This window comes from Balaenoptera borealis (genome assembly GCF_965194805.1).
Source record: "Balaenoptera borealis genome assembly, chromosome: 12".
Lineage (NCBI taxonomy): Eukaryota > Metazoa > Chordata > Mammalia > Artiodactyla > Balaenopteridae > Balaenoptera > Balaenoptera borealis.
This window is the reverse complement of record NC_138869.1, coordinates 107,573,585-107,594,013: the sequence shown is the minus strand read 5'-3', so window position 1 is coordinate 107,594,013 and position 20,429 is coordinate 107,573,585. Positions and strand designations below refer to the sequence as shown.

At 45.1% G+C, this 20,429-nt stretch overlaps 1 protein-coding gene across 2 annotated transcripts; it reads right to left on the bottom strand.

Annotated features, from left to right (window-relative positions):
• Positions 1-468: 468 nt before the first annotated feature.
• Positions 469-10,508, bottom strand: SERPINB1 (serpin family B member 1). Of its 2 annotated transcripts, none has more exons than XM_082346158.1 (7): positions 10,377-10,508; positions 8,338-8,512; positions 6,510-6,647; positions 5,714-5,831; positions 4,208-4,350; positions 3,955-4,122; positions 469-1,831 (listed from the first exon to the last, which is right to left on the bottom strand). In XM_082346158.1, exons 2-7 carry the CDS (start codon positions 8,503-8,505, stop codon positions 1,430-1,432), a joined length of 1,137 nt encoding a protein of 378 aa, XP_082202284.1. In that variant the 5' UTR covers positions 8,506-8,512; positions 10,377-10,508; the 3' UTR covers positions 469-1,429. The 2 variants fall into 2 exon arrangements, with proteins under 2 accessions (XP_082202284.1, XP_082202285.1); XM_082346159.1 differs by lacking the exon at positions 10,377-10,508 and adding an exon at positions 9,422-9,799.
• Positions 10,509-20,429: the final 9,921 nt, after the last annotated feature.

Here is a 20,429-nt window from a genome sequence, read left to right as displayed (position 1 = left end):
AAAGAAAGAAAGAATTGGATCTAGTCTCTGCTCTTGAATTTACTAGTTTTTCCGATTTCAACAACTGACTGGTAGTCCGCGGGCCTGTTCCCTCAAATACAAAACAGAGGATTTGAGCAGATTGGCTTGGAGCCCATGTAACTTGATTAACACGATTTAGTCTAAATCACTGAGTAGCTTTTAGGGCGAGGAGGCAAAGGGAGGCGTAGCAGAAGGCAGTGACCGTGGCTTTTCTTGTTGTCCCCGTAGCTAAAAGCACCTGGGATATGGCAGGTGCTAGTAAGTATCTTAAGAAAACAAGAAGGAAGAAACGCTGCCAACGTGAGATTTGCTGAAATGTTGTTTTGTGCTGTAGAGTCACTCCCTATCAGCACAGACATGATCATTGGTCAGGCCAAGGACCCCCTTTTGCAGTCTTGGCTTGTCTGAGATCAGGGAGAAACAAGAAGAGGACTGAGGTCAGTCTGGTTTGCAGAATCTTAGGAAACTTTATTAACCAGCCCACCAGCTTTGGGGAGCACAGAGATGCAGCATTTCACGCCCCCTTCCAAGGAGTGCATTGACAAAGGGTTATATTAATCAGAGTACATCCTCACCCCATCTCCCACCACAGCGGTGCACAAAGCCATCCCATTACCATAAAAACCTGTACTGTATTATGGACGTCAAGAGCCTTTATCAGAAAACACGGCAGAAGCCGGTAAACAGTGAGATCTCTGCGCCACTTCTTTGCTTAATAGTATCTCCTACGACATTTTTCTTTTTGTCATTCCTTGGCATCTTTCATGGTAAGACACCTACTGCTTGATTCCTTGTGATCCCACACCAACTCATATCAGGAGGGAAAAGGGAGAACAAAAAATGGGAGGGGTTAGGTTATCACCAGGTGGCTCTTTGATAGTTTGAAACCTGGAGGGCTGTAATGGGATACAAATCCTGCAGAACACAGGGTCAGAGACATTGCCAAGGCAAGTCTGTCTTCATAACGCAGACCCTTAATTGGGGCGCTCTGCGGTATTTCAATTGAATATCTGTTTTTAAGCCTCCCTTCAACAATCAGGGTGTCTCTATATTACGGCTTCCAAAAGTCTATCTGTAAAACAGATGACAGAGTGACCGTGTTCCCCCCGGCTCTCAGGAAAGTATAGCAACTTCATAGATTTCTACGTTGTCAAGAATCGTCTGATTTTTTTCTTTCTTTTTTTAACTTGATGCATTCAAAAGAAATCACTGGATTTTTTTAGCATAAAAAAAGAAGAACAGATACCCATGCCAAGTTAATGGGTGTAACCAGCCAACAGAACTGAGCTTACAAAGGAGATTAAAGATTCATTTTTGGATAGTAGTTTTACTGGTAAAGATCTATGAAAATGGTCACCATTGAAAGGGCAGGTAAAACGCTCCAAGCTTGACCTTGTATTTCTAGTCTCTATGGGGAAGAAAGTCTGCCGAGGAACAGGATGTTAGCGGAGGGATTGTGCCGAATGAAGAAAATGAACGGATGGTCGGCAGTGAAATCCTCCTCCGGCATCAGCATGGCGAAGGTGGCCACGTTCGCGGTGGCAGCCGCCGCCTCCGTGCCCTCCTCGTTCACTTCCACGAAGGACTGGTGGACCACCTTCGATATGAAGAGGCCTCTGGCTCCCGACATGCCGGACAGGTCAGCCTTGCTACTGAAGAGCTCCTGCACACCCAGGCAGGCCAGCGGAGCGCTGAGCTCGTAGCTCTCCTCCAGCCTAAACCTGGGCAACTGGACGTTGACCTCAAGGAGATCCAGATTCTCGGGTCTGGTCCACTCACGCAGCTTTTCCAAAGTCAGCTGTTGCTCGATCTGGATTCAGAGTGGGCAAAAAGAAGAGCTGAAATCATGTGATGTAAGTAAGTTAATGAAGCATTGTTTGAATGAATGGGCCCATATCAGCTGCTCACTAGTTTCCTTCATGTTTTGTACCAAAACAGATTCCATTTGGAGGATTTCATTTCTTTCTGGCTATTGGTGATAATGAACCGAGCTGCGTTCCAAGCCACCAAGGGCCCATCCACCCAGGACTCAGCAAGCCCCTGCCACGCTGGATCACTGGCCATCCCGGCTAAAATTACCCTAATTGGTCGAGTGATGCAAGAGGATATTTTAAAGCTTTCTTCCATTTATTTTATTCTGTTTATCCTGAACCCCAGTGATCACTGTGGTGATCTGTGAACCTCACACAGCTGAAGTTATCTCTAATAGATTTAGCTCATTGGTAAAAACAGAAATGGGCCTAGTTCCTCATCTAAAATGGGATCACAGTAGTACGTACTTGGAGCACCATAAGTGCTGAATGAGTCACGCTATACAAGCGCTGCGTAACGTCAGCTACTGTCGTTACTATTATTGCTGCTACTGCACTGGAACAGAAGCACGTTCCACTTTTCTACTGATGCTGGTAATTCCAGACTTCCTTTTTTATATTCAGGAACGGACAAATATGGAAATACAATAGAAAGAAGGAACACACTGGTTTTAACTTATGCTCTAGAGCTGCAAATGGCTAATATTAAACGCCTTCCAGTAGCAAGTTTGGTCAGGGATGGGGAGGGGAAAAGCACACAACAGGCCAGAGACACTGAAGAAAAACCTCACTCTTCACAGTTTTGCCTCTTCCTGGTCCTGGCAAGAGATACCATTGCCTTTAAATGACAAATAACAGAAACCGCAGGCAAAGTTCAGGTTAGGAAGTGGGCTTATCTCTCAGACTAACAGGTCACATGGATCTTTTTCTGTCATGTAGCAATTGGGCATTTAATGCACAATCTACGTGGACTGGGGTGAGAATGAGCAGATTTTATAGCACATGGTGAAACTATATACTATAATGTTTGAGGGTTTTTAATTTTAAAAAGTGTTTTAATGAAACAGTCCTCATTTATGGCACGTTCCTCTGAAGTTCATCTAAGGGAGTCTCCACGAGCTGCCACTGGCCAGCGTTACACTTGGTCTGTACCTTAGATGTTCCCACCATGTTGTACACTGATAGTAGGTGAACATTTAAATGTGGGGCTTCCATGAAAATGAACAAAACTGAGTTATCTGTAGTGAGGTGGATGGACCTAGAGTCTGTCACACAGAGTGAAGTAAGTCAGAGAGACAAAAACAAATACCGTATGCTAAGGCATATGTATGGAATCTAAAAAAGCGGTACTGATGAACCTAGGGGCAGGGCAGGAATAAAGACGCAGACATAGAGAACGGACTTGAGGACACAGGGAGGGGGAAGGGGAAACTGGGACGAAGTGAGAGAGTGGCATGGACATATATACACTACCAAACGTAAAATAGGTAGCTAGTGGGAAGTAGCCGCATAGCACAGGGAGATCAGCTTGGTGCTTTGTGACCACCTAGAGGGGTGGGATAGGGAGGGAGGGAGGGAGACGGAAGAGGGAGGGGATATGGGGATATATGTATACGCATAGCTGATTCACTTTGTTATACAGCAGCAACTAACACAACAATGTGAAGCAATTATACTCCAATAAAGATATTTTTTAAAGTACAATAAAAAAATAAATAAAATTATATGCGCAGGAAAAAAAAAAGTTCTCATCACAAGAAAAAAAAATTATAACTATGTATGGTGATGGATGTTGACTTATGGTAATCATTTCATAATATATGCATTTATAGAATCATTATGTTGTACTCCTGAAACTAACATAATGTTACATGTCATTATACCTCAATAATAACAGCCTCTATAAACATAAATAAATAAATAAATACATGTGGAGCTTCGCAGTGGTACATGCAGATGGGCTACTTTACAAAGGAGTGACAGGAAACTGGGAAGGAACACCGGGTCACCTCACTAAACAAAGAACAAGCACCTACACCCGACACACACACACACACACACACACACACACACACACACACAGGGTCCGCGCATCACTCGGGGAGGGGGGGGGGTGCCGCACCTTCTTCAGACCCGTGGACTCGTCCTGGATGTCATCCGGCAGCAGGATGACCATGCTGAGGTCCTCACCCTGGTAGGGCAGTTCCAGCACCCGGCACTTAAGGTCCTTGATGTAGCCAAACGGAAATTTCTTCTTCTGATACATCATTTTCACTGTTTTTGTGTCTTTCTGAACAATTAAAACACAGATCACTAACATTGTTGTCAGCGTGGCTTTAGAGCACACAGTCATCTAGACGGTCACCTCCCCTCACCTTATTCAGTCTGAAAGGTGCATCTTTTGTGGCCTCCATCATGAATTTCTCCCGCCAGTTTCCTTTGAAATAGATGGCATTCACCAGCACCAGCTTAGTCATGCTATCAACCGTACCTGAGGCCAACAGCTCTGGAATTTTCCCTAAAAAGACAAAGTTAGCTTTTTAAAAATCCACCTGTCAGAATTCCAAATTTGAACTGACCTTTGATTAGCAATGAAATGCAACTCAAATGCTTCCTTCTACTTAATTTCCTTTAACATGGTACTAAGTTAGCCAAGCCCCCTGGGGTGCTTCTACTTTAAATAAACCAACTCGAGGGGCAGATCAGGGTGACACAAACTGCCCCCAAAGGGCCGATGCTTCAAAACAAGTCAATTGTTTAAAGGCTAAAAGCAGGAAAATTCTTCTTTTCTGGAATGTGTGATAAACAGTGGGCCTCATTTTGTGACTGGCCATTCTCTTTCAGGAAAAGAAAAATTTCTTAACCAAAATGTTTTTAGTCACTAATAAATAAATCCCTTCTTCAAATCTTCCAAGTTAGATGCCTAACCCTGAAACACAGGACCCACTCATGATGGGGCATGGCCGTGACAGTCCCTTATGGAAGGAACACAGGTGTCCTGTGGGTGCTTCAACCGTTCCGTGACTACGACAGAAACACAAACCAGAAAAACGGCCTGAGGAGACTCAGCCCCACCTCCCGACCCTGGTTTCTTAGACAAGATGTTGGCAAAAAGTATTTATGACCACAGCGGCTTGTAAATATTGATTCACAAGATTTTCATCTCTTTTAGTCTACAGTCAATGTTAGTTTTCATTTTAAAATGTAGTTTGGGGAACTTATGGGTAGAAAACATTTAGCGTCTTCAGTTGAATCATGTTTACATTTCCACTTTGAGGAATTCCTACATTTGAAAGCTGTCTGCGGACATCCCCCCGTGGCGCAGTGGTTAAGAATCCGCCTGCCAATGCAGGAGACTAAGGGTTCGAGCCCTGGTCCAGGAAGATCCCACATGCCGCGGAGCAACTAAGCCCGTGCGCCACAACTACTGAGCCTGCGCTCTAGAGCCTGTGAGCCACAACTACTGAGCCTGCGTGCTACAACTACTGAAGCCCGTGCGCCTAGAGCCCGTGCTCTGCAACAAGAGAAGCCACCGCAATGAGAAGCCCGCGCACCGCAACGAAGAGTAGCCCCCGCTTGCCTCAACTAGAGAAAGCCTGCGCGCAGCAATGAAGACCCAACACAGCCAAAAATAAATAAATAAAATAAATAAATGTATTTAAAAAGGAAGGAAGGAAAGAAAGAAAGAAAAAGAAAGAAAGAGAGAAAGAAGGCAAGCTGTCTGGCCCTGGGCAGTGCAAGGTGGACCCCCCCCAGGGTCAGGCTGAGGGGCTAGGGAAGGGGAGAGGGGGTCACCTGCAAGGGGGAGGCGGGGGGAGGCGGGGGGAGGCGGGAGGAGGAAGGAAGCATCAGTGTGTACGACCAGGGCTGCCCTCGCTCACCTTCCGTCTGCCCTTTGACCCACTCGTTTATGGCCTTCCTTGCGTCTTCGGTGGCCTGCAGAAAATCCACACTGGCCAGTTCAGCGCCGTACATTTTCTGAGTTGAAGCTAAGAACTCCTGTTTAAGAAAAAAAAAAAAAAAGGAAATGTGAGTAACTCCTACTCCATACAGAAATGATTTTCTAAAATCCTTAAAAGCAACGGAAATTGTCCCAAAAGGCATACTTCATTGTAACAAAAAAAATTCTAACCCTTCTACTTTTTTTAGTATAGTGAAAAACACATAGCCTTCAATTGACGATCTTAAGCACTTTTAAGTGTACAGTTCAGTAGTTTCAGTGTTGTATAAAATTTACCAATTCCTGAGGACTTCCCTGGTGCTCCAGTGGTTAAGACTCTGTGCTTCCACTGCGGGGGGCAGGGGTTCAATCCCTGGTCAGGGAACTAAGATCCCACGTGCCACGCGGCACAGCCCAAATAAAATAAAACAAAATTTACCAATTCTTTTCTACCCCTTGACTAACATTTTCATAAACAAGCAAATACTGATTGTACTTGAAAGTGAATTATGGAATTCACTCTTGCTTTAGCAAAACAGCCAGGGTCAATCTTTTCACTGTGGAGACTAGAAAATGAAATCACATCCATTTATGGGAATACTGTCTGTCGTGTTTTCATTCTAGATCATTTTTCTGAATGTTTATAAAAATTAAAGCTGACTTCTGTGACTTGATTGTGCTGGAAAAAAGTCTGCCTTGTCTAGTCAGTTTTGGAACATGAAGAGCAAAGTACTTACAGGGAGGAAATCATAGCTTTTCTCTCCAAATAACCTATTAGCAAGTTTCAGAATATAGGGAGCTCCATGTTTGTTGATATCAGCATTCAAACTCTGAAATCTTGAATGAATCTCCTCAACCCCTTTGAAATAGAGAGCCTAAAAGAAAGAAAACATTATTTCTATAACCATTTATTTTGAAATTATAAGCTGGTACCTTGGCATTTGCTGCCATCAAATTAAATTAATATTACTAATTATTGATGATCCCCAGCCATCATCATTTTTCATTTTTTATTGGAGAACATCATTAGTCACTTTTCGTTGGAGAACAAGTAATAATAGAAAATCCAAAATGTATAGCTTGGTGAAACATAATAAGTATATTGGAAACTGTTTTCCCATCACTTTTTTGTTATAATTATAGTTCCACAAATAGGAGTGGTTAACAAGCTAAATATTTATACAAGTCTGCTTTTTTCCCAAAAAATCATAAGTGGTATGTTCATATGTATATTCTATACAAATATAATTTTACTGAAAGTTCTCAGAAATAAACAGTAAAAATAAGAATCATCAGCTATGTAAGTACACAAAGATAGTACAGATTGAGAGGTTTTTACTTTTTTTAATTGCACTACTGGCATCAGTAACTCACTTACTTAACAATAATTTCTTTAAACTTAACATGGCGCAAAGTTTAATTCCCATACATCAGTTACATCTAGAGTCCCTTTATGGTTTTATGAGGCCTGGGCTGGTTCCTTGCTTTTAAGGACAAGAAACGAACCTCCACCCTGTACAAAGTCCAGTTACTCACTGAGATATGGAATGTGTGTGGGGGTGCTGTGACGGATCTCTTTAGTGGAAATGGGGGTAAAAACTTAAGGCTGTTCTTTACTGAGCTTATTAAGTTCCTGGAAAGCCTCAAAACAGAAGCTCAGATTACCTTGCAGCGGACGACTAACAGTGATTAGTACCGGGGTTTTTTTTTAAAGTGGATTTTTGAAAACTTTCAAATGCTTTTGTATCTGCAGTGATGAAAAAGGTTGGTTTTTCCTAAAGTACAGAAATAGAAGCTTTGCAGCTGGAACAGGCCCATAAACGTGAATCCGGGCTGGACCTTCCCTGGCTCTAAGTGCAGCGTAATCTGTGACCCGTGTGTTAGAAAGACCTTCACTTTCACCCCTCTTTTCAAGGAAAGCCAGAGTTCCCCGCTCAGCATAAAGCACGCCCCGCACGCAGGTGCCCTCCACACCCACCAAGGAGAGGCAGGGCCCTCAGCATCCCCGCCCCCTCTCCCTGCAGGGCCCTCCTGCTCACACAGGAACGGGGGTCACAGCCCACCAGGGCACACCTGGTGCCAGGCCCAGGGGTAGGAACACGGAGTCACAGGCTCTCGTGTCCCCTTGACTTCTCGACTAGGTGTCATTATGCTCAAAAGTATCAAGACACAGCCGACATTATGTGAGTAGCTGAGCACCACAGGCAAAGCAGAAACTGGACAGGCCTGGGCGGGGGAGGACGTGGCGTTGCTGGAACAGAAGCAGCGCACAGCGGGGGGCTGTCAGCTTTCTTCCTGCTCCGGCCTCAGTCCCACAAAAAACAGAGCCTGGCACATCACAGGTGCTCAGTAAAGACTGGATCATGAATGACAGCCTGCATCCCAGTGGATTTTTCCTGGGGCTTTTTCTGAAAGTCTGACTTCATGAAGTATAATATATAATATAACACACAATGCTGAACACCGAAATACAGTTTTCTACAAATGCGCTGCAAGAGCTCAAAGGCACAACTTTCTGGTACGGTCTGTGGTAGGCACCAGCTGGGAAAGCTAGTTTCTGCTGACCTTGGACACCTGCGCTGCGGTATTGCCTCTGGCGCCCAGAAAGGTCATGGCCAGCGCTGATGAAATGCTGAAGGGGGAGATGAAGATGTTGCCGGCAGGATCGCTCTTGTTCAGGGTGCGGAACAGGTCCAAGGCGAAGCGGGTGTTTGCTGTGCTCAGCTGCTCCATGGTGAGGCTGCAACACAGAGCAGAGCCCCGAGCTGCCCGCTGCCACACCAGCCAACGAGCAATGCCACTTCCCTATCTCCTCCTCAACTCAGGCCAGCCACTCTGAAATACCCTGAAACGAACCTGTACTTTCTCTCTCCCTCTCTGTCTCTCTCTCTCTGTCTCTCTCTCGCGGAGGGCAAGAACACTCCACGTGCGCAAATGTGGGAGCTTGGGGCGACTGGCCAAGGATTCAGCAGTGACAGGGGATCAGGACTCTATGTCCTAAAGGGCCCTGGCCGTGCAGACAGGTGCATCTGGGCCCTTCCCCACCACACGTGGGAGCGCACACTTCCCACCCTCTGGAGGGTTCAAGTCTCTGATTCATTTGAGCCATGAATCCACTGCCCACTTTTACCTGAAAAAGAATGTTTCTATTAGAAAATCATAGCTACCTGCTACTCATTAAAGCAAATTCCAGGGACTTCCCTGGTGGTGCAGTGGTTAAGAATTCGCCTGCCAACGCAGGGGACACAGGTTCGAGCCCTGGTCTGGGAAGATCCCACATGCCGCGGAGCAACTAGGCCCGTGAGCCACAGCTACTGAGCCTGCGCTCTAGAGCCCGCGAGCCACAACTACTGAAGCCCGTGTGCCACAACTACTGAAGCCTGAGCGTCTGGAGCCTGTGCTCCGCAACAAGAGAGGCCGCGACAGTGAAAGGCCCGCGCACCGCGATGAAGAGTGGCCCCCGCTTGCCACAACTAGAGAAAGCCCTCGCATAGAAACGAAGACCCAACACAGCCCAAAAAATTAAATAAATAAATAAAAGTCAGGAGCTCTTTAAAAAAAAAAAAAAAGCAAATTCCAGCAAAAGAGACAGAAGTATCCTCATTTTTGAGATTCACTTGCTGGTGTTTAGAGAGGTCCCCAGTCTCACAGCTGGTGAAGGATATGAGAGTGGGAACCCAACACAGGCCCCGGGGTCAGGCCGGGCAGCCGGACAAGGAGAAGGTGACAAGTATCCTCTGTCACTCCTGCGGGCAGGGAGGGTCTGCAGGTGAAGCGCCTGGCCTTTCGCTCAGCTCAGCCAAGCACTCTCCCCACCTGACCTCGACTCTCAGCGCACATACAGCCGGGGAAGAGGAACAGTCGTGCTAGCTGCCCGGCGTGTAAGTCCTAAGTTGAATTATTACTGTTGTTGCTGATAAATAATCTCCAGGATCGCACTGGCCTCCCTTCCCTGCCTCCAGCCGCAGAAAGGAGAAGCCGCTCCGCCGGGGCTGCCTGCAAACCGTCACCGAGAGAGAAACATTCCGGACTCGCTTCGGCTTCGGCTTCCGCCTTCAGGCCCCAGGGAGCGACCTCTGTCGGCCGCAGGCCGCCCGGCCTAGCTCCGGGGACGCGGCGCCGGGGACCCCGGGTGGGGCGCAGGGCAGGTGGCGGTAACCACCGGACTCGGGGACCCCGCGGGGCGCACAGCGGGGCGGGGTGACCACCGGACTCGGGGACCCCGCGCGGCGCACGGCGGGGCGGGGTGACCACCAGACACGGGGACCCCGCGGGGCGCACGGCGGGGCGGGGTGACCACCGGACTCGGGGACCCCGCGGGGCGCACGGCGGGGCGGGGTGACCACCGGACTCGGGGACCCCGCGGGGCGCACGGCGGGGCGGGGTGACCACCAGACACGGGGACCCCGCGGGGCGCACGGCGGGGCGGGGTGACCACCGGACTCGGGGACCCCGCGGGGCGCACGGCGGGGCGGGGTGACCACCGGACACGGGGACCCCGCGGGGCGCACGGCGGGGCGGGATGACCACCGGACGCGGGACCCCGCGGGGTGCTCGCGGATCGGAGCCTCCCCCGCCCGGCCCAGATGCCTGCCCGGCCTTACCCGCTGCTCGGCTGCCTGCGAGGTCGGGGGAGAACGCCGAGCGCGGCCCTTATAGCGGCGGAAGGGAGTGTCGCCGGCAGGCGGGGGCGGCGCGGGTGGGCAGGGCGGCCCTGCCCCGGGATGATTTACTTCCTAGGAGTCGGGGCTGCGGCTGGGCGGGGCACAGGGCAGGCGAGCGGGGCTCCACGCGGCGCGCTCGCGGGGGCCCAGCACCTCTCTGAGTTCCAGGCAAACTCAGCTCTCCGTAAAGGAGCTGATGGACTATTTCCTACTAAGATGTGAATGACTGAGATGACAAGGTGCCACCTCTTAGAGGGCAAAGCAGCCTCTTTGGAATCTTATCCAAACACTCTGAACTCCGGGTTACTGGGGGCTGGGGGGGAGTGTGAGGAGGGGTCTCTAGGGTGAGATAAAGCAGCATCAGTTCCAAACAGCATCCTTGATTCACTGTCCCTCAGGAACCCATGAGTTCAGCCCCAAGACCCCCCTGGCAAGTGATGACCCCACCAGGCTGGGTCAACTCACATACCCGACGCACACCATGAGAACGCCCATCCGTGTGAATAAAGTATTTCTCACCCATTATACTAAAATGTAAACTGATCAGTTTTTCCCCTATATGTAACGTTAAAGTAGAATGACTATCGTTGAAGAATAAAAGCAGTAACTCTTTCTGTGAGGTCTTTCCCCCCCCCCCCCTTTAAATGCCTGGGTATGTAATTTCACCAAAATTGATAGTACTTGAGGGTATGTAATAATTCTGCATTCTTGAAACTTCTCCCGTGCTTTTTTGCAAATCTCAACATGAAAAGGGGACAAAGGAAAAATCCTATTTTTAAATTAGTATGGATAATACAGTGTAAATAGGTTTGTAGATCTTTTTGACTCTGAGAATTTGTTTATAAGGGGCAGAGAAGACCCAGTAATGAGAGATAAAAATACTCTCTATATTTTTTTTAAAAAGTAGTAAGACTTTAATAACTAAGATTGTAGAGTGTTTTACAGCTGATTGGAATAAAGAAACCAACATTTATTGAAAGCCAGTCATAGTTAAGTTGAGTGGTTTGATAAAACCGGTAACGTCTCCACCATCTCTCAGAGAGCTAGAGACGCCTCATCAGCTTCTAGCAAGAGGTCGGTGTGAGGAAGCCGAGAGAAAGAGGCTACGCTGTAAAGCTGTTAAATTAAAATCCCAGACACGTAAACCAAGGAAAAACGGGTTCTGAATTTTCTTTTTTTCTCCTAACATTTTGTATTTGTACTCACCTGGAGTTAGTAATCTGAGTCAAATATGAAATGAAACCACTTCCTAAATCAATACATTTACTGTATAAGGTTCGGACAGAAGGGACTTTATACACCAATCATCCATCAATCCGCGTGCTGTGCAAGGTCGAGGCAGAGTGACCACTCTGTGCGCTCTTGCGGCTTCAGAGTGTAAACGGCCCCTGACCAAGGTCACACAGAGATTCTCGGACACGCAGGATGGCACGTCCCGTGCTGTGCAGTGTTGGGCTTATCTGCTCAGCTCTAAGGTGTGGTACCCTGGCTAGATCAGCGATTTCGACCCCTGGGACAGACCCAACAGAATGCGTGTGAGGGCGGGCGCCCAGAGACATGCGCAAGCATGTTCATAACAGCGGGACTTGAGTCAGGTCCAAGCAGAAGAATGGAGAAATCATACAGCAGAACAGCGTACAACAGCGGAAATGAACAAACCGCGGCAACGCACAGCGACTCGGCTGCATCTCCAAGCGCACCGCGAAAGGAGAACGCGCACGCAGCGGTGTGAGCTGTGTGCTTCTGGTTACACAGAGTTCAGAAACGCAGAACCAACCCGTGGGGTTAGAGGTCAGGAGAGAAGGGGACCCTTGGGGAGGAAGGAAGATTGCACTGACTACATTTTCCTATGTTCTGTTTCCTTGATGCTCTGGCATCATGCTCTTGATCCTGGAGAGACTGCGAGCCCAGGGCAGGCGGGTTCCCAGAGATGGGGAACGACTCCGCTGCAAGCACACCTTGACATACAGACCAACCAGCTCAGTGACCTCACTCTCAACTCTCTCCTTTATCAAAGCCCCACCGGCCCTAAACCGCCCCAGCACCAGGCAGCTAGAGCCCACCCGCATAGCCCGAGCCCACCAAAATGATCCAAACGATCCAGTCCAGTCCCAAGCTTACCCAGTGCACCGACCGTGTCTTGCCTGTTCCTTCCTGCAAGAGCCCAAATAAAGGCCCCAATAAAGGCCCCACCACCTCTGCTCTCTCCTCCTCTGCTTCCTGGCCCACCTGGGTGCTTCCCAGGTCCCACGCGATGTGGCGTATCATCGTGTGCCTCCTATCCCCGGGGATCTGTGCCTATAAACCTCCTTCGTGACACTCACATCCATGTCAGCTGCCTTGGGAGGCCGGATTAGAGCAAATCCCCAGTTCATTTTTAACACAAGGGTTGTGAGTGGGAGCGGCTTGGGCAGGGGAGGGCTTCTGGGGTGCTGCTTACCTGCCATGTCTTGACATGGGTGGTTACACAGGTGTATTGATTTTGTGATAATGCACTGAGTTGTACACATAAATTGTGTGCTCTGCTGCATGTATGTTATACTTTAACAGAAATCAGTACAAAGTAGCAACAAAACACACTGAACATAGGTAATTGTTTCCTGTCTCTCCCCCTCCCACCCTTACCCTCCGACCAGGATTAGTCAGCTTGAAGCTGGTCGGGGCCCTTTGCCACCCAGCATCTCCACTCCCCTAACTGTGCTGGGTGTGTCCGAGGGACTCAGAGGAGCTAGTGACCCCCTGCCCTTCCTGTTCTCCTACACCCAGCCACACACAAATCCCCAAATCCAGGTAAGAAGTGTCCTGTCTACTCTCATGTGGGGACATGTCAGTCCTTGGTTCAAGGTGCCAAATGAAAAAGGTGCCGTATAAATTTTTCCAAGATCCACAGCTAGGTTCGTAAAATCCATGGTAAGGAGAAAAATCCCAAACAGGCACCAATAGATGTTTGAGAACTAATCGTCCTTATGTTACTGACCTCAAGGTTAATTGTACTGTGGTTAGGGAACATGGTCTCTATATTACTTCAATCGTGAGAAGTGTTTTGACACTTGCTTAATGACCCAGTATATGGTCAATTTTTGTAAATACCCCTTGTATTCAGATACATCCTAAATCCATTAGGGGCAGTGTTCTCTATATGACCATTAGGATGAGGGCACTAATCATTTTATCCAACTCTGTACTTAGATTCACTACGCATGTTTAGCAAGATAATGACTAAATACCAGTATTTCTATCAACAAACAGAAAATGAAATTAAAAGAAAAATACCACTTAAAATAACATCAAAAAAATCAAGTACCTGGAAATATAGCTAATAAAATATATGCAAAACCTCTATAAAGTCAGACGCTCAAAACAAGGTGAATTAATGATAGAAGGTGTTACAAGGACATAGTCATTGAACGTGAATCTGATTCTAAATAGGACACACAAGAGAGTGAGCACTCCTATCCCGTCCCTCATCAGCGGACCAGTCTTGGACCAAAAGGAGAGCGTCACCCCGTGAACACACAGTGTGCGCCCCTTTCTTCCAACCTGAGGTCCTAGAGGCACCACCTCTTCACCCCCGCCCCTCAGGGGAATGTGTGGATGCCACCAACACTGCTTCCCTCCAAGTCCTCCTGGCCGGCTTGTCCTACAAGAATAAGGGGACTGTCAGTCCTCTACAGGGTTTCCTCCTGCCTGAATTATCCCTGCTGCTCACACAGCCTGAAAGTGGAAATGAGCTCCTCTCAGACTTGTCCCCACCTTCAAATCGCTGATTACTGGACATCCAGAACATCCACAAAAATCTTGATTTTTTTTTTCCTCTCTTCAAAAGTAATTTTGAATTCGCTTGTTTTCCGATTCAGTTTAAGAAATTAAATAAGTGAATTATTATACTTTTGATCAACTTGAAGCTTGGCGGGGTTAGAGGTCTCACAGTGGTGTTTTGTAAATACGTTAAATGGGATTATTATGAGCACATTATCTCCATGTTGGAGTGCACTCTAGATAACAAGCTATTTTATTTTAGATATTCAATCTCTAAACATAAACAAAATTTATAATAGTCCATGAGCATGGAAACATTTTAAACTTAAAAAGTAATTTTTGTATACCAAGCGCTGTATTTACTATAGTTAAAAGAGAAATGTGGGCACTTCCCTGGTGGTGCAGTGGTTAAGAATCTGCCTGCCAATTCAGGGGACACGGGTTCAAGCCCTGGTCTGGGAAGATCCCACATGCCGCGGAGCAACTATGCCCATGGGCAACAACTACTGAGCCCGCGTGCCTAGAGCACGTGCTCCGCAGCAAGAGAAGCCACCACAATGAGAAGCCCGTGCACCACAACGAAGAGTAGCCCCCGCTCACCTCAACTAGAGAAAGCCCGCACACAGCAACAATGACCCAATGCAGCCAAAAATAAATAAATAAATTTATAAAAAAAATTTTAATACAAAGAAAAAATATTAAAAGCAGCAAGGGAAAAGCAACAATTAACATACAAGGGAATCCCCATAAGGTTAACAGCTGATCTTTCAGCAGAAACTCTGCAAGCCAGAAGGAAGTGGCAGGACATATTTAAAGTGATGAAAGGGAAAAACCTACAACCAAGATTACTCTACCCAGCAAGGATCTCATTCAGATGTGACGGAGAAATTAAAACCTTGACAGACAAGCAAAAGCTAAGAGACTTCAGCACCACCAAACCAGCTTTACAACAAATGCTAAAGGAACTTGTCTAGGCAGGAAACACAAGCAAAAGAAAATACTTACAATAACAAGCCCAAAACAATTAAGAAAATGGTAATAGGAACATACATATCGGTAACTACCTTAAATGTAAACGGATTAAATGCTTCAACCAAAAGACATAGACTGGCTGAATGGATACAAAAACAAGACCTGCATATATGCTGTCTACAAGAGACCCACTTCAGGCCTAGGGACACATACAGACTGAAAGTGAGGGGATGGAAAAAGATATTCCATGCAAATGGAAATCAAAAGAAAGCTGGAGTAGCAATTCACATATCAGACAAAACAGACTTTAAAATAAAGACTATTTCAAGAGACAGAGAAGGACACTACATAATGATCAAGGGATCAATCCAAGAAGATATAACAATTGTAAATATTTATGCACCCAACATAGGAGCACCTCAATACATAAGGCAAATGGTAACAGCCATAAAAGGGGAAATCAACAGTAACACAATAATAGTAGGGGACTTTAACACCCCACTTTCACCAATGGACTTTAACACCCCACTTTCATCCAAAATGAAAATAAATAAGGAAACACAAGCTTTAAATGATACATTAAACAAGATGGAGTTAACTGATATTTATAGGACATTGCATCCAAAAACAGCAGATTACACTTGCTTCTCAAGTACTCATGGAACATTCTCCAGGATAGACCATATCTTGGGTCACAAATCAAGCCTTGGTAAATTTAAGAAAATTAAAATCGTATCAAGTATCTTTTCTGGCCATAGCACTATGAGACTAGATATCAATTATAGGAAAAAAATCTGTAAAAAATACAAACACATGGAGGCTACACAATATGCTACTAACTAACCAAGAGATCACTGAAGAAATCAGAGGAAATCACAAAATACCTAGAAACAAATGACAATGAAAACACGACAACCCAAAACCTGTGAGATGCAGCAAAAGCAGTTCTAAAAGGGAAGTTTATAGCAATACAATCCTACCTCAAGAAACAAGAAACATCTCAAATAAACAACCTAACCTTCCACCTAAGGTAATTAGAGAAAGAAGAACAAAAAAAACCCAAAGTTAGCAGAAGGAAAGAAATCATAAAGATCAGATCAGAAATAAATGAAAAAGAAATGAAGGAAACAATAGCAAAGATCAATAAAACTACAAGCTGGTTCTTTGAGAAGATAAACAAAATAGATAAACCATTAGCCAGACTCATCAAGAAAAAAAGGGAGAAGACTCAAATCAACAGAATTAGAAATGAAAAAGGAGAAGTAACAACTGACACTGCAGAAATACAAAGGATCATGGGAGATTACCACAAGTAACTCTATGCCAATAAAATGGACAACCTGGAAGAAATGGAAAAATTCTTAAAAAAGCACAACCTTCCGAGACTGGACCAGGAAGAAATAGAAAATATAAACAGACCAATCACAAGCACTGAAATTGAGACTGTATTTAAAAATCTTCCAACAAACAAAAGTCCAGGACCAGATGGCTAAACAACACGAAAAGACAACCCTCAGAATGGGAGAAAATATTTGCAAACAAAGCAACTGACAAAGGATTAATCTCCAAAATATACAAGCAGCTCATGCAGCTCAATATCAAAAAAACAAACAACCCAATCTAAAAATGGGCAGAAGACCTAAATAGACATTTCTCCAAAGAAGGTATACAGATGGCCAACAAACACATGAAAGGATGCTCAACATCACTACTCATTAGAGAAATGCAAATCAAAACTACAATGAGGTATCACCTCACACCACTCAGAATGGCCATCATCAAAAAATCTACAAACAATAAATGCTGGAGAAGGTGTGGAGAAAAGGGAACCCTCTTGCACTGTTGGCGGGAATGTAAATTGATACAGCCACTATGCAGAACAGTATGGAGTTTCCTTAAAAAACTAAAAATAGAACTACAATACGACCCAGCAATCCCACTATTGGGCATATACCCAGAGAAAACTATAATTCAAAAAGAGTCATGTACCACAATGTTCATTGCAGCTCTATTTACCATAGTCAGGACATGGAAGCAACCTAAGTGTCCATCGACAGATGAATGGATAAAGAAGATGTGGCACATAAATACAATGGAATATTACTCAGCCATAAAAAGAAACGAAATTGAGTTATTTGTAGTGAGGTGGATGGATCTAGAGTCTGTCATACAGAGTGAAGTAAGTCAGAAAGAGAAAAACAAATGCCGTATGCTAACGCATATATATGGAATCTTAAAAAAAAAATGGTCATGAAGAACCTAGGGGCAGGACAGGAATAAAGATGCAGACATAGAGAATGGACTTGAGGACACAGGGAGGGGGAAGGGTAAGCTGGGACGAAGTGAGAGAGTGGCATGAACATATGTACACTACCAAACGTAAAACAGATAGCTAATGGTAAGCAGCTGCATAGCACAGGGAGATCAGCTTGGTGCTTTGTGTCCACCTAGAGGGGTGGGATAGGGAGGGTGGGAGGGAGACGCAAGAGGGAGGAGATATGGGGATATATGTATATATATAGTTGATTCACTTTGTTATACAGCAGAAACTAACACAAAATTGTAAAGCAATTATACTCCAATAAAGATGTTAAAAAAAAAGAGAAATGTGAAAATAACTTGACATGTACTTAAATAATTGTTTGACATGTTTGTAATAATTTAATTTTAATTTGTTAAAACAGTAAGAAAAATGAGTCAAAATCACTTTACAAATACTAATGTTTTCCTATAAATAGTCTGAGAATTTTAGGTGAGACATAGTAATTTCATGACAATGAATAACTTTGGTCCCTGGGCTGTAGTTGCAGGTGACTGGACCCTCCTAGGAAATTCTAAATCAGCTACATTCTCATGTCTTTATCAGCTTAAGTGACTGAGGCCACAGAAAGAGATAAAATAACCTCTCAGAGTTTCTTGTAGTCTTTTTATTTTCTATCAAATAATGGAACAAAGCAAACCTAGCAGTAAACTTTCAGCTGTGTAACATAGCTTTATCCTCTAGAGGGCGTAATTTCATCATGACACGCACCGCTGACTTTGCTGAGATGTCTAAACACCAGGATCACACAAATAGTTTTTCTCGTTCAAGCAAGCTCAGTTCCTGCTACTAGGGTAGCTGAAATTTCCATACCTGTGAAATAACTCAGTCGGGGTTTTCCTGTGACCTCACCTCCTCATTTCGTAGACCTCCCTTCTTGGTCTCAGGTTAGAAGGCCTCTTTCTCCACTTCTTCGTCCTGCTATGGCCCCTTCCTGGAGTGACCAATGCATCCTAATTCTGGTCTCTTCTCGCCACCTCTTCCGGAGGTGGTCCCTGGCCTCTCCCCTCATCCCAAGTTACATTCTTTTGCTTCCAGCATCTGTCGCCATCAGAAATTATCCTATTGAGGAGCAGAATGTCACATCACGGAAACAGGGCTTCGACCCAGTTGTTGGCTGCTGGACCCCAGGGTCCAGAATAGCACCTGACAGAGAGTAGATGTTCCATAAATATCGTTGGGTAGATGCACAAATAAGTGAATGAAGGTTGTAGCCCAGGGCGAATCAAGCTGTGTGGACAGATGATGGGATGCTGATTGGTAAAATTTCTCGATGAATGGTAAGTGGGAGAGAAGGCTTTCCAAATGGAAAGGATAGACCGACGCTAATTTACGTGGAAGGGGAGGCTTTGCAGCAACATGGATGGACCTAGAGATGATCATACTAAGTGACCCAAGTCAGACAGAGAAAGACAAATATCATATGATATCACTTATACGTGGAATCTAAAAAAATGATACAAATGAACTTATTTCTGTTTCTTATGAAACAGAAATAGAGTCACAGACACAGAAAACAAACTTATGGTTACTAAAGGGGAAAGGCGGGGTGGGATAAATTAGGAATTTGGGATTGAAATATACACACTACTATATATAAAATGGATAAACAACAAGGACCTACTGCATAGCACAGGGAACTATACTCAATATTTTGTAATAACCTATAAGGGAAAAGAATCTGAAAATTTATATATATATAAATTATAATTATAATTATAAAATATATAAATATAAATTATAATTTATAATTATAATTTATAATTATAATTTATATTTATAATTATATAAATATAAATTATAATTTATATAATAATTTATATATATATATAACTGAATCACTTTGCTATACACCTGAAACTAACACAACATTGTAAGTCAACTATACTTCACTAAAAAATAAATAAATTTTAAAAGAAGTAATTACAAAAAAAAAAAAAAAAACGAAGAAGTAATTACAAAATAGAAGTGGAGCCCAAAGAGGACAAGTTCAAGTCCCAGTACACACATAACATAAGAGAGAAAATGATACACAACAGAACATGGTACAGAGTCTGCCCTGGGAACTCAGAACCGAGAAAGGCATTTACCAAAGCCTCTCATTATTACTCAGAGGGCAGGATGATAGTAAAGAATTGTTAGCTGGTTGTAGAAATGACCCAACGTGTGGCTCACTTGAGGTGTGCCACAGGGCTGTGCCCTTGGCGTGGTCCTGTTTCACCCTGCCACAAACCACTTCAATGGAGGCATAGAAGGACACGGACAGTAAATGTGCAAAAAGCACAACTCTGTTGCAGGGGGTGACAGAACTGAGATTCAAAAGAGCTCCACTGGCTGAGATGTTATCTCAAACCAACATGAAGAATGTCATGAAGAGAATATAGACATTTTCAGTTTAGATGTTAAGAAATCAGTTTTGCAGACACCAGAGGAGAGGGGCCTGTTTGAGTAGCAGTTCACATGAAAAAAAGTCGTGAAATTTTAAGTGACCACGAACTCAATATTCACCAAGATGGTTACAAAGGTCTTAGTATTAATAGAAGCAGGCGGTCCACATTCGGCGAGGGGGAGCGTCACCGCCCCGTGCTCTGGCCTGATCTATCTAGCTGTGCGTGCCACAGATACTCAGAGGGGACGAGGGTGGTGCTCTGCAAGGGATGCTGGAAGGAACAGGACTGGCTTAATTCAAAGAGAGTAAGACTCCGAAACGGGCAGGGAGGAAACCATCAGGACGACGAAGGCGACTCAGTATGACAGCTCGTAAGGGAGCCCCCGTGGTACCTGAGTCTGAGCTCAGCGCTGCCTGTTTGTCCTTGAGGCAAAGGTTGCACACCCTCAGGGTCCCAGCTGCATCAGCTATAAACTGAGGATGATAACGGCAGCCTCCTAAGGTCTGGGGTGGATTCAATGAAACGTCCCTGAATGCTGGAATCAATATAGAT

Excerpts from the sequence above, each read along its gene's own strand:
- SERPINB1 (XM_082346158.1), bottom strand. The coding sequence starts at position 8,505 with ATGGAGCAGCTGAGCACAGCAAACACCCGCTTCGCCTTGGACCTGTTC. Across the intron at positions 6,648-8,337 it reads CCGCAGCGCAGGTGTCCAAG|GCTCTCTATTTCAAAGGGGT; the intron begins GTCAGCAGAAAC and ends TCTTTCTTTTAG. Across the intron at positions 5,832-6,509 it reads AAAGCTATGATTTCCTCCCT|GAGTTCTTAGCTTCAACTCA; the intron begins GTAAGTACTTTG and ends TTTCTTAAACAG.